The following is a 12,793-nucleotide window of genomic DNA, read 5'->3' as shown; positions in this document are numbered from 1 at the left end:
AGTTTTTATACATAGAATAATGTAGGTGGAGTCTTGTCGTGGTGGTCTTCTGACTGGTCCCGAAGGGTTGGAGGCGGACCTGCTCCAGCCAGAGCAGGAGCCCCAATGGTGCACAGCAGAGCCTTCTGCTCTGGGCACCCGACCAGTAGAGGGGGGATGAAGTGTGTGTGTTTATGCAATGGAATGTCTGTGTGTCCTGGGGTCGTGAGATAAGAGGAACTGAAACTGGCAGTTTATGGCTGGGGGTAGGGTGCTTCCTGTTCGAACAGGGGTGTGTGCAATGACTTGAGTCAAGCGGATAAGTTTGGCGCTGTATAATATATGAGCTATGTGTATGAATATATGTATATATGACATTAGCTAGCTAACTAACATTTATCCATGTGGTTTAACCAAAGCCAAAGCTGCTGTCTATTGGTTAGAACGATAGTTCTATACTGAATGTATGTTATAGTCATTGCTAAAAAATATGAGTAGTGTAGGTAAAGGAATTAAGTGAATCTATAGGAGAAGCTCTCTTCGAGCTGGGTTGGGCATGAACTGACATAATGCTGTTCAGTACTGAGCAGTGTTACCAACTCCTCAGTAAGGAAAGTAGCTATTGGCTGCCCTAAAAGTTGCTAGAAGTCACTAAATGATGGCATCACCTAATTTGCATAATTGGCCATGTGCATATAATTGTGATGGACGCTGTAGGAGAGAGGAATAACGTCGTGGGAGAGACAAAAAGTGACCGGCAAAAGTGACCCAAAAGAGACATTCTGGCGGAGTTACCTAATTTTTTAATGTAGTTTTTTTTTTTTTTTAAGTACATTTACATCCTGCCCTGAATGTAAGCCAGGGTGGTATCAGCTTCCCGCATGCGCAAATCATTTGCTATTCACCCCACGCGGAGAGGTGAACATCTCCTGCTCTGACTGCAGCTGGGAGGGACTGCTGCGTGAGGACTGGGCCGCCTGTGCGTGCTTTGGGACGGGGGTGGGGCCCATTGCCGCACCCGCTGCTCGTTGAGAAGAGTAAGAACGATATGTGCTTTCACGTCAGAGTCTCCAATAACACCAGAAAAAGTCGCTAGATTTGTTGCTGGTGACCTTTTTGAAAATGTGTCGCTAGAGGGGTCTGAATACTTGCTAAATATAGCGACAAAGTCGCTAAGTTGGCAACACTGGCACTGAGCCATGCTGACTGACAAGTGGCGTGGATTGACACATGGCAATTCTACAGTAATGAAGTAATGCGGAGACTCAGATTTTTCACTTTGAAATGCATGACAAACAGAGTTCCTGTGCATAGTTTTATGGTTTGTTACACTTCAAATCATTGGTTTTGGTCTGACATACATTTTTAAAATGAAAAGTCTGAGTGTCAGCATCACTTGTAACCATAGAATTGACCTACAGCTTGGCTCAACCTCACATCTTATCACTTATTTATCTAAATGATTAACCATAGTTACCTCTTTTGATAAACCACTGCAGTCCTAAAATAGACTGTTACCTTGAATGCAACATTAAGATGTTAAAACATTTTAACTCCAATTGAACTCTGTCTGTGACATTTCCTGACATCTAATTTCCCTCTCTCTTCCACACCAGTTGTTCTCAGCAGACAGGTCAGTGTGTGTAGAGAACACATTTACCAGGTGGAGTCAGGCTTATACTTCATTGCCCTGGACCGCTACACCAACAAGGCAGAGGAACTCAAGTTTGGACTAGTGAGTCACCAACTCATCTTATGCCTTCCTTTCACAACTCGACACATACATTACATGACCAAAAGTATGTGGACACCTACTCGTCGAACTTCTCCTTCCAAAATCATGGAGTTTGTCCCCCACTTTGCTGCTATAACAGCCTCCACTTTTCTGGGAAGTCTTTCAACTAGATGTAGGAACATTGCCCTGCTAGAGCTGCCCCGGTGTTACTGTCATTTAATTATACCAATGTGTTTTCATTAATTGAATTCCCTTAATCTATTTTATGAGAATTTGTAAGATTCTTGTTTGCATAAAATAGACGGAAACCAGTCTTATCAATAATAGGTAACATAATTTATTCTCGGAGCGCGCTGCCACGTTACTACGAGCAACAGTTTATATACAATACAATAACATGACGTCATTTCATTGCTTAACAGAATCCCCTCCTCTCGACCGGGACAAAGGGAACTTTAAAAGTTAATTCTGACCCCCCTAGCACATACACAGGACACACAACACAACTGAAATAACTTTTGACCCCTCAACATTATCGATCACCACTTAGCTGACAGTTCTAATTAACAGAAAACCTAGGAATGCACTCACTGTCTTATCTAAAACACCCCAGAGCTAAGTTTCGTCGGTTCAACCATAAGTTAACTTATCTGTTTACTTAATCCTCAACCCATTTCTTTCTTCCTAGTTGGAATGGTGTTCATTAACTTTAATTACTCCTTGTCCGTGTCACACAATTCCTTCTTATGAACTCATATTATTAATCAGATATAATAAAACAGAGTTTAAGTTTACTTAGTTACAGTTCCATTTAAAATATTTTTTTCCAGTCATTTAATCATAATTTTCCTAACACCCGGTCAACTGTAAGTGCTGTTATTGTGAAGTGGAAACATCTAGGAGCAACAACGGCTCAGCCGTGAAGTGGTAGGCCACACAAGCTCACAGAATGCGAGCACCGAGTGGCCGAAGTGCGTAGCGTGTAAAAATCGTCTGTCCTCAGTTGCAACACTCACTACCGAGTTCCAAACTGTCTCTGGAAGCAATGTCAGCAAAATGATTGTTAGTCGGGAGCTTCATGAAATTGGTTTCCATGGCCGAGCAGTCGCACACAAGCCTAAGATCAGCATGCATAATGCATAGCGTCGGCTGGAGTGGTGTAAAGCTCACCGCCATTGGACTCTGGAGCAGTGGAAACGCGTTCTCTGGAGCGTTCCTGTTACTCCATGACAATGCCCCCATGCCCAAAGTGAGGTCCATACAGAAATTATTTGTTGAGATTGGTGTGGAAGAACTGGACTGACCTGCACAGAGCCCTGACCTCAACCCCATCGAACACCTTTGGGATGAATTGGAACGCCGACTGCGAGCCAGGCGTAATCGCCCAACAATGCCCAACCTCACTAATGCTGTTGGAAGCAAGTGGCTGAATGGAAGCAAGTCCCCACAGCAATGTTCCAACATCTAGTGGAAAGCCTTCCCAGAAGAGTAGAGGCTGTTAAAACCGCAAAGGTATGACCAACGCGATATTAATGCCCATGATTTTGGAATGAGTTGTTCGACGAGCAGGTGTCCACATACTTTTGGTCATGTAGTGAATTTATTCTGTTTATTCTGGGGAACAGTCTATGTATGTTAGCAAACACTTCCTGAGAACCTATTTTGTTTAGGCGTTAGAGCTGTGTTTCTTAATCTTGGTCCTCGGGACCCCAAGGGGTGCACGTTTTGGTTTTTGCCCTAGCACTACACAGCAGATTAAAATAATCAACTAATGATTAGACAGCGTGCCAGCTTAGTGGTCTGCCCCTAGCACAGTCAGTGTAGTCAGCTCAGTTCATCTAGGGCTGGATGACTTGACAGAGAAAACTTATTTGCGAAGGGGAGTACCTTGTAATGCACCAGAAAGAGTGTACTTTGTTACAAAATACAACACTGAAGCAAAGAACATTAAAATGAATCATTGAAAATAATTGGGGAATCATCCAAAGTTATACGCTACTATGCAGGCTTTCCAGAACCAATAGTCAGTCATAAGCTTTAAGAGATGTCCTACCCTAAATGACAAATTAGTCCACAGCTATCTTCCTGATGACTCTCAAAAGACTTGGCTAGAGCACAAACCCAAGGGCTCTTTTAAATGCAACCATTGCAGAAATATTGCACAGAAAAAGTATTTTGGTTGACACGGCTTCTAAAATTGAGTATCAAATCAGGTATTTAATTAACTGCAAAACCACTCACGTCCTCTACAGATTGGAATGTCCACAGTTCAAGGTGTTCTACATTGGACAGACAAAGAGATGCCTTCTGCTTAGCAGAACACAAGTACGCCATACGGGTAGTCAGTGAAGACTGCCCCATGGCAAAGCACTACAAGTCCTTACCCCATGCCAACCCTGCTTCCCTACAAGCTATGTTCCGGCCTCAATTAGAAAAGTAAGTAAGTACCCTAGTTTAAATTAAGATATGGATTTCTCGCCTTTCCTGTAGGATAGTTTGAGGTCCCTTTGCTCTCATCTAGTGGACATGTTACTATATTGCCCTCAGCTATGTTTAGACTGTTGTGGTCCATGTTTGCTGTGTTCTAGTGTACTATAAAATAGATGGCTCTCCTATTCTTAACACTTTGACGCATCATATTCAAGGTTAGAACAACCTTTCTAGTGGTTCTGATGATTCTAGCCTTGAGATGCATTTTTTATAACATATCTACAGTATTTCACTTTTTAATGTGTATAGTATTGCTTACTAGGTGTTGTCCAATTAATTCTGTAACCACTCTCTCTTCAAATCAGGGTTGATTGGAAAGAGCGGTTCAAAAGAGGACATTATCATATTTTTGTGCTCCCTGACGAAGGCCATGCAGCCAAAACACGTCAGAGTTTTAAAACTTTGTTTCCATTGAACATTACATACAAATAAAGGCATTTTCATGAATTGGTATGACTAGACTTTAGATAGTGAATAGTCATTACATAGCTAGTTAGCAGAAAATTAGATCAAAAAAGTATTTTGTATTATTTAGAAAATAGTAAAAATAAAGAAAAGCCCTTGAATGAAAGTCCAAACGTTTGACTGGTACTATATATATAAATCAAAATGTATTGGTCACATACACATATTTAGGAGATGTTATTGCAGGTGCAGCAAAATGCTTGTGAATTAAAAAATTACACTTTGAGTAATTATATAATACATAGATCAATAATTAAATACATTCAGATAAATAGATACAATTAATACATTTTAGTCAGTATTTTTGTATTTCCTTGCTCATGTATTTAATTGTGGGGGTTTATTTTATCTTTTTATGTGTTCATTCATTTATTTATTCATGCATTTCATTCTAATTACAGCTGGTTTGGTCCGCCATAGTAATGAGCCTTGCTGTTGGAAAACCACGTCACAACAGTGTCCGACTTCCGGCTGTCGCAGATGCACATCCTCCGATTTTACTCCTCCACTTTCATCTGCAGTCGGTTGCTTCAGCCTTACCACTCAAACAAGCCCTGTGAAGAAGCAGAGATACTTTTGAGGAGATGGAAAACTCCACTCCTCTATGTATTAGTGCCCATTGTGTACGTTGCTCATGCGTCGGTAATGGGCCGCGCAGTGCATTTTGGGTGAATTTGGGACAAGGAGAGCGCTCCTTTTAAGGAGTGAATGGGAGTCAATTGGTCGCTAGCTCAAAAACCCAACATTAGCATGTATTTCATGAATAAGAAGTACATTACAAATATTTTGAGACGTGATATAATTAATTTGTCTGTAATATCGTATAGCTTTGTAATCGTGACATTATGTACTTTAGAGGAAAATAGGCAGGTTTGTCGACTCAGCCTAACAACTTCAACGCGATTAGTCGACAGTCTGCTGGATGGTGCCTTATACGTTGATATCTCTGTATTTATTTAACATCTTTGGTTAAAGAATTCTGTGCATCCCCGGCCTCATTCACATTGTAGCTATCGGTTTCTATTCGGAGGCATTTTGGGAGTTGAAAAATCACTTCCGGTAAGTAACTTGGATGGTAAAGGTTAAAGGTATTAAAGGTAGCCTTGCTCTGGTCTCAAAACATTCACATTGGTGGGATATATCCGAGCAAATTCTGCATTGATCCCGCCTGCTTCAAAGTGTTTAAAGAGGAGGAATTCAAGAAAAGCGATGAAACAGCAAGACGTTACTGCTCTCTCTTCCAAGTATTATCAAATCTTTGGTATGATACATAACTAGCTATTTACACGGTTTTGAACGTCTGCTTGCTAGATAACGTTAGCGAACCTCAGTTTATGCGTTAGCTCGGTGCCACCAAATATAGGACAAAGTTGCAAATCGAACCCAAAAGTTAGTACAGACAAATAATACGAACTAGTTTTCATGCGACTTGTTAGCTAGGTGCTGTGGAAGAATGGGTTTGAGTTAATAAACGAGTTATCAACCACGCTCAATTGAGTTTTTCATGTGAGCACTGGAGATTGTTTCGGTATTTTAATGGGAGACGGGCTGCGTAACAGTGCATCTAGCGGGCGACACTTGCGGAGGTGCCGGCGACCTGCTAGGCTTGGATGGAGTCGCTTGCCGGGTACGTCTACAAAGCGGCGGCTGAGGGCCGAGTCCTGACGCTGGCCGCCTTGCTGCTCAACCACTCCAAGCCAGAGACACGATATCTACTGAGTTATGTGACCCACCTCGCCGGCCAAAGGTCAACTCCTCTCATCATCGCAGCTCGAAACGGACATGACAAAGTTGTGAGGCTGCTGCTGGATCACTACAGGGTGGATACTGAACAAACTGGCACAGTCAGATTTGACGGGTTAGTATTCATGAATTTAATAATTATGTCTGTTCACCACCATGGCAGCCTGGCAGCACACCAACTCCTTAAATTCAATTGTGTGTTGTGTCAATTGTGTGTATTTGCACTTTATTTATGTTGGTATAATTGTGTGAAATTAAGGTCTTTAATACACTTCCATGTGCATTTGATGATTGATTAATTCTACCCATCTCCTCTCTCCTTCAGGTATGTCATTGATGGGGCCACTGCTCTGTGGTGTGCGGCTGGCGCAGGACACTTTGAGGTAGTCCGCCAGTTGGTGTGCCACCAGGCCAAAGTCAACCACACCACTGTCACCAACTCCACCCCCCTGAGGGCAGCCTGCTTTGACGGGTGTCTGGACATTGTGAAATACCTGGTGGACCACCAGGCCAAAATCGGCATCGCCAACAAGTATGACAACACCTGCCTGATGATTGCTGCCTACAAGGGCCATACGGACGTAGTGGGCTTCCTGCTGGAGCATGGAGCTGACCCTAACTCCAAGGCCCACTGTGGGGCAACCGCCCTGCACTTTGCTGCTGAGGAGGGCCACCTGGACATCGTTAAGGAGCTGGTGCGCTGCCAGGCTGCCATGGTGGTGAACGGCCACGGCATGACACCGATCAAGGTGGCGGCGGAGAGCTGCAAGGCGGAGGTGGTGGAGCTGCTGCTGTCTCATGCCAACTGTGGCCCGCACAGCCGCATCGAGGCCCTTGAGCTGCTGGGTGCCTCGTTCGCCAACGACCGGGAGAACTATGACATCCTCAAGACCTATCACTACCTGTACCTGGCCATGCTGGAGCGCCACCGCGATCCCGTCAGCCTCATCGCCAAGGTGCTGCTTCCGCCCATCGAGGCCTACAGCGGCCGGGGCGAGTGCCGCACCCTGCAGGAGCTGGAGGCAATCCGGGCAGACCGCAACGCGCTGCACATGGAGGGCCTGATGGTGCGTGAGCGTATTCTGGGATCGGATAACATTGACGTGTCACACCCCATCATCTACCGGGGAGCTGTGTACGCCGACAATATGGAGTTCGGCCAGTGCATCAAGCTATGGCTGCACGCGCTGCACCTGCGTCAGAAGGGCAACCGCAACACGCACAAGGACCTGCTGCGGTTCGCCCAGGTCTTCTCCCAGATGGTGCACCTGAAGGAGCCGGTGGGGGCGGAGCCAGTGGAGCAGGTGTTACACTGCAGTGTGCTGGAGATCCAGAGGAACATCGCAAGGGTGGAGGCGGCGCCTGAGGCAGAGCTGCACACGGCCATGGACAACTACGAGTCCAATATGTTCACCTTCCTCTACCTGGTCTGTATCAGCACCAAGACTGTGTGCGGCGAGGAGGCACGTGCCCATGTCAACGAGCAGATATACAACCTGATCCAGCTGGACCCGCGTTCACGGGAGGGCTTGTCCCTGTTGCACCTGGCCATCAGCTCCAGCACGCCTGTGGACGACTTCCACACCAACGACGTGTGCAGCTTCCCCAATGCTCAGGTCACCAAGCTGCTGCTGGACTGCGGTGCGCAAGTGAACGCGGTGGACCACGAGGGCAACAGTCCTCTGCACATCATCGTCCAGTACAACCGGCCTATCAGCGACTTCCTGACACTGCACGCCATCATCATCAGCCTGGTGGAGGCTGGCGCCCACACTGACATGACCAACAAGCAGAAGAAGACGCCACTGGACAAGAGCACCACAGGTGTGTCGGAGATCCTGCTCAAGACCCAGATGAAAATGAGCCTCAAGTGCCTGGCGGCACGTGCCGTGCGCCAGCACCAAATTACCTTCCGCAACCAGATCCCTAAGACCCTGGAGGAGTTTGTGGAGTTCCACTGATCCACCTGGCCAAGGAGGCTTTTTAAACCATTAGAAAACTTGTGTTCTTGTGATTTTTTTATTTTATTTTTTATATATATTTTTTATTGTTCTAATTTTCTATCAAATCAAAATGGTGTTTGCTGCTGATGATTAGGAATAGTAGGATGCATTTTGTTTTTTAAAACAATGGTTCCTTTTTTCTGTTTTAAGTATGAATCACAAGTACCAGCAGCATCTCCCATATCTCTCCCACTGAAGTGTTACGGTCTGTGGCTGTCATTGTGACACAGTGGGTGTCACTAGCAGAATGAGGAAATTGTCAGCCTGCTTTGAGCTTTCACTTTCCCAAAGTGTTCCAAAGAGAATACCTGGCAAAGCCAAGCATCCACACAATGGTGACAACAGCAGCACCTTTTGGCTGCTTTTAGTGCATGGACCCAATTGTCCCAGACTCCCAGCTAGGTTCGCAACCATGAAAAGTAGCATTACTCTATTGATTCATTTTGCAGGTTGCCTGTTGGAAGTGGTGTTGTATGTAGGTTTGCAGTGATTATTAAGGCCCGTTGTTTGAGCAAGTGAATGTGTGTCTGTGAGAGAAGAGGTGAGAAGGTAGTAGTTGAATTTAGAACTTTGTACTTAAGAGTTTGTTTTTTCATAACCAATATAAAAAAAAAGGTTTATTTAAGAGGTGTGTGATTTTGTTTTGTACTTAAAAATAGATGTATAATGAGCTTTCTTTTACATGAACACTGTCTGGTAAAGATGTGCCTTATTTTATATTTTGGAATAATTAGGCCTAGATATCCCTTGTAACCAAGTCACCAACACTTGGGTTGTTGGCCCTCCTGACTTGCTTGGCTTCTGTGTGTGGAGACTACACGGCTTTGGTTGAGCATTGCCACATAATGACCATTTTTAAATGGATGCTGCTAGTATTGATGTTTGAGCATGTCTTCCATTCTCTGTCTTGTGTTTGTGTGTGGGTACGCATGCTAAGCGAATGAGAGAGGGACTGTGGATTGTTTGTGGCGGTGTTGAATGTTGGCCTTTAGCCTAGGCTTTTCCACTCATACTTGCAACCTGTCGTTTGTCCTTAACAACTAACGATTCTAATGTCTGTAATTTTGTGTGTTCTAATCAGATGATCAGAGATTAAAGCTGAGAATGAAAGGTGATTTGATTCAAGATTTTCATCCAAGTAAATCATTAACTGTGTGACCGTATGTTTTTATTTTGGGGGGCTTGAGTGGAGATTGTATGTATTTTGTGTTTGAGGTGAGTAGTGGACTGAGATGCAAATTAGCCTAAAGACAGTTTAACTCAGTGTTTCTTCATCAGTTTACGTTTGTCAGAAATACCAATACCAAATGTTTTAACATTGGTCCAAAAAATGTCATGTGTAAATGTAACATTTTCTGACATCCAAGAGGGTAGTGTCAAAATTGGTCCAATGTCACATGCAATGACCCACATCTCATGCATACAGATGGCTTCTGGATTGAGTCAGAGCAACAGTGGGCTTAAATCTTAACTGATAATTCCACACAAACACACACAGCTATCATTTCATATGGAATCTGGCCAATTCACCCTGTTGCTATACAGATATTGCTCAATTGTTAGGATTTTTCAATTTCATGTGATATGATGGAATGTGTGATAACACTGGTAGATCTTTTCTGATAGATATTGTAGTCAAGGTGCTCTATTTTGGAGTATTTTATTTTGAAATGTATTTTTTATCTCCCTTTTTCTTCCCAATTTCGTGATATCAAATTATGATCTTGTCTCATTGCTGCAACTCCCCAATGGGCTTGGGAGAGGTGAAGGTCGAGTCATGCCTCCTCTGAAACATGACCCGCCTAACCGCACTTTTTAACACCTGCCAGCTTAACCCGTAAGCCAGCTGCACCAATGTGTTGGAGGAAACAACACCATCTTACTGACAAATGAATTCATCCTGCAGGCACCTGGCCTGCCACATGGAGTTGCTAGAGTGCGATGAGCCAAGTAAAGCCCCTCTGGCCAAACCCTCCCCTAACCCGGACAACGCTGAGCCAATTGTGCGCTGCCCTATGGGACAAAACTGTCGTAACATTCAATTATCAATTAATTTCTGTCATAGCATTCAATTATTGATTAATTTAATTCTTGCACCATGCAATCAATGATCAGTTCTTAAGATGTCTTTTCCTTATCCATACTGTCTGCACCATGATCTATTTAGCCTGTGCACATATGACAGACAGTTGTTGTTGGTGGGAGCAGATCCCTGGAGGAGCGTGTATTGATCCTGCTGTAGAATTAATTGCGGCCAGCAGTTCTAACAAATGAGTCACTCAGAAAAACAAATCATGACTCGAATCAGTAGAAATGGTTGTTTCAGTGGAAGGGCTCAGCACAGCAAGACTGGTGTGCTTTTTGGCCAATTCTCATGTCTGTGGTGTGCTGGGGGTCCCTGAGAGATGGGGCTGAAGCAGGTCCACACTCGCCATGGTTACCGCTCTTCTGGCGTCTTCCCGATAGCTACTTGCTCCTCCTCATCCTCCTGCCTGTTGAAGAAGCCCAGCTGGGAAGGCAGAGAGAGGGGAAAGAGTGAAACCCAGGGGTTAAAGCAAAGAAAATCACTCAATCTCAGATTGATTGTCTGCGGGGCCAAGTTAACCTCCGCTTTCATGTAAAAAAAAAAAAAAAAAAAAAAAAAGTTATGACCATCATGTTGTTAGGGAAAGAGTACTGTAATGATCTTTTGTGCATGTATTAAACTGAAAGTTTGACCAATTCCAGTCCTTTTCAATTTATATATATTTATATATTTTTAAGAATCAATATGATGAAAATCTGTCGCAGTGACAGAGAACTTGAGCCCCTGGAAACCAAAACATTTAACCAGGCGTCTCCAGGCAGCAACATTCTGGTAACCACTAGATTAAAAAGTATATATTTCTGCAAGGCAAAACAGTTTAGGAAATGCCTGAGAGCATTTCACTATCTTTCAATTATATCAGTGTTAAACCATTTCATAACAGCAGTGAAAGTGTAGAGCGCAGGTAATCAACTTTATAGATGTATTCATAACCCTTATTCCACATTTTGTTGTTACAGCCTGATATCAAAATTGATTTAATGTTGTTTTTTCTCACCCTTCTACACACACAATACCCGATAATGGCAGTGAACATGTTTTTAGAATTTGTAGCAGATGTATTGAAAATAAAATACAGAAATTACAAATTTATATAAGTATTCAAGTGAATACATGTGAATAAATGTTAGAATAGCCTTTGGCAGCAATTACAGATGTGATTATTTCTGGGTAAATCTCAGTGTTACACAACAGCCATAGATAATCAAGCTGATTTAAGTCAAAACTGTAAGTAGGTCACTCAGGAACATTCAACGTTGTCTTGGTTAGCAACTCCAGTGTATATTTGGCCTTGTTTTAGGTCATTGTCCTGCTGATAGGGGAAATTGTCTCCCAGTGTCTGTGGGAAAGCAGACTGAATCAGGTTTTCCTCTAGGATTTTGCCTGTGCTTTGCTCTATTCCGTTTCTTTTTCACCTAAAAAAACTCCCTTGCCGGTGACAAGCATACCCATAACAGGATGCAGCCACCACCATGTTTGTAAATATGAAGAGTGGTACAGAGATGTTCACAAATCTTTGAGGTAGAGGTCAAGTCTTATAGACTTAAAATGTGCGCAACACATGACTATAAACCTAGTAAGAGACTCCCTTGGTCATTAGTCCATACTTGTATGAAATAAATCTCATCAGGCACTATTTAAATCAAAATGAATGTCCTTTTAACATGTAGACAGATTACATTAATAAAATTACTTTAATAAAAGTCAGTGTCTCCTGACCTCTCGTCTCAACATCTAAAATCACTACTTGATAGGAAGAGTTTATCAGTTTATGCTGAGGGTGATAGACAGGCTTTAAGAGATGTACAACATGAGATAAAAATACAGATACTGGTGGACAAGGAGGCATACAAGCAAAGGGTGGAGAGGACCCTCTCCTCAGGAAACGCAAGGGTGGCCTGGCAAGGGATTAAATCCATGGCTATAGTGCCCCCCACATAGGCAGGGGAAAAACCAGTGCTGACCTTGGGGGATATGAGGGCCAGCACATGGCTAATGAACTGAATGTTTTCTTCTCAAGATTTGAATCAGACAACTTTGTGTTGGAGGTAAAACAAATGGACGCATCATTACAAATGTTTGAGAGAGTTGTTGTTAAACAATCTGATGTTTTAAAGTTGTTCAGGGGATATAATGCATACAAAAGCCCAGGCAAAATAAGTGGACATGTGTTAAAGCACTGTGCTGAACAAATTGGCTGGTGTTTTTATAGACATTTTCAAATCCTCCTTTGACCAGCAACACGTGCCGGTATTGTGGAAAAAATAAATAATTATACCAATTCCTAAAGCA

At 43.3% G+C, this 12,793-nt stretch overlaps 1 protein-coding gene across 3 annotated transcripts; it reads left to right on the top strand.

The window, feature by feature from the left end:
- The first annotated feature begins 1,584 nt into the window (after positions 1–1,584).
- Positions 1,585–11,141, top strand: LOC110525376 (protein fem-1 homolog B). Of its 3 annotated transcripts, XM_036980449.1 has the most exons (5): positions 1,585–1,714; positions 3,967–4,150; positions 4,510–4,589; positions 5,071–6,527; positions 6,738–11,141. In XM_036980449.1, the coding sequence occupies exons 4-5, from the start codon at positions 6,280–6,282 to the stop codon at positions 8,371–8,373; spliced, it is 1,884 nt and encodes a 627-aa protein (XP_036836344.1). In that variant the 5' UTR covers positions 1,585–1,714; positions 3,967–4,150; positions 4,510–4,589; positions 5,071–6,279; the 3' UTR covers positions 8,374–11,141. The 3 variants fall into 3 exon arrangements, with proteins under 3 accessions (XP_036836344.1, XP_021461106.1, XP_036836353.1); XM_021605431.2 differs by lacking the exon at positions 4,510–4,589; XM_036980458.1 differs by lacking the exons at positions 3,967–4,150; positions 4,510–4,589 and having other exon boundaries at positions 1,600–1,714.
- Positions 11,142–12,793: the final 1,652 nt, after the last annotated feature.

The sequence above is a fragment of the Oncorhynchus mykiss genome, chromosome 1 (genome assembly GCF_013265735.2).
Source record: "Oncorhynchus mykiss isolate Arlee chromosome 1, USDA_OmykA_1.1, whole genome shotgun sequence".
Taxonomy (NCBI): domain Eukaryota; kingdom Metazoa; phylum Chordata; class Actinopteri; order Salmoniformes; family Salmonidae; genus Oncorhynchus; species Oncorhynchus mykiss.
The sequence above is the reverse complement of the archived record's forward strand: the minus strand, read 5'-3'. Positions and strand labels throughout refer to the sequence as shown.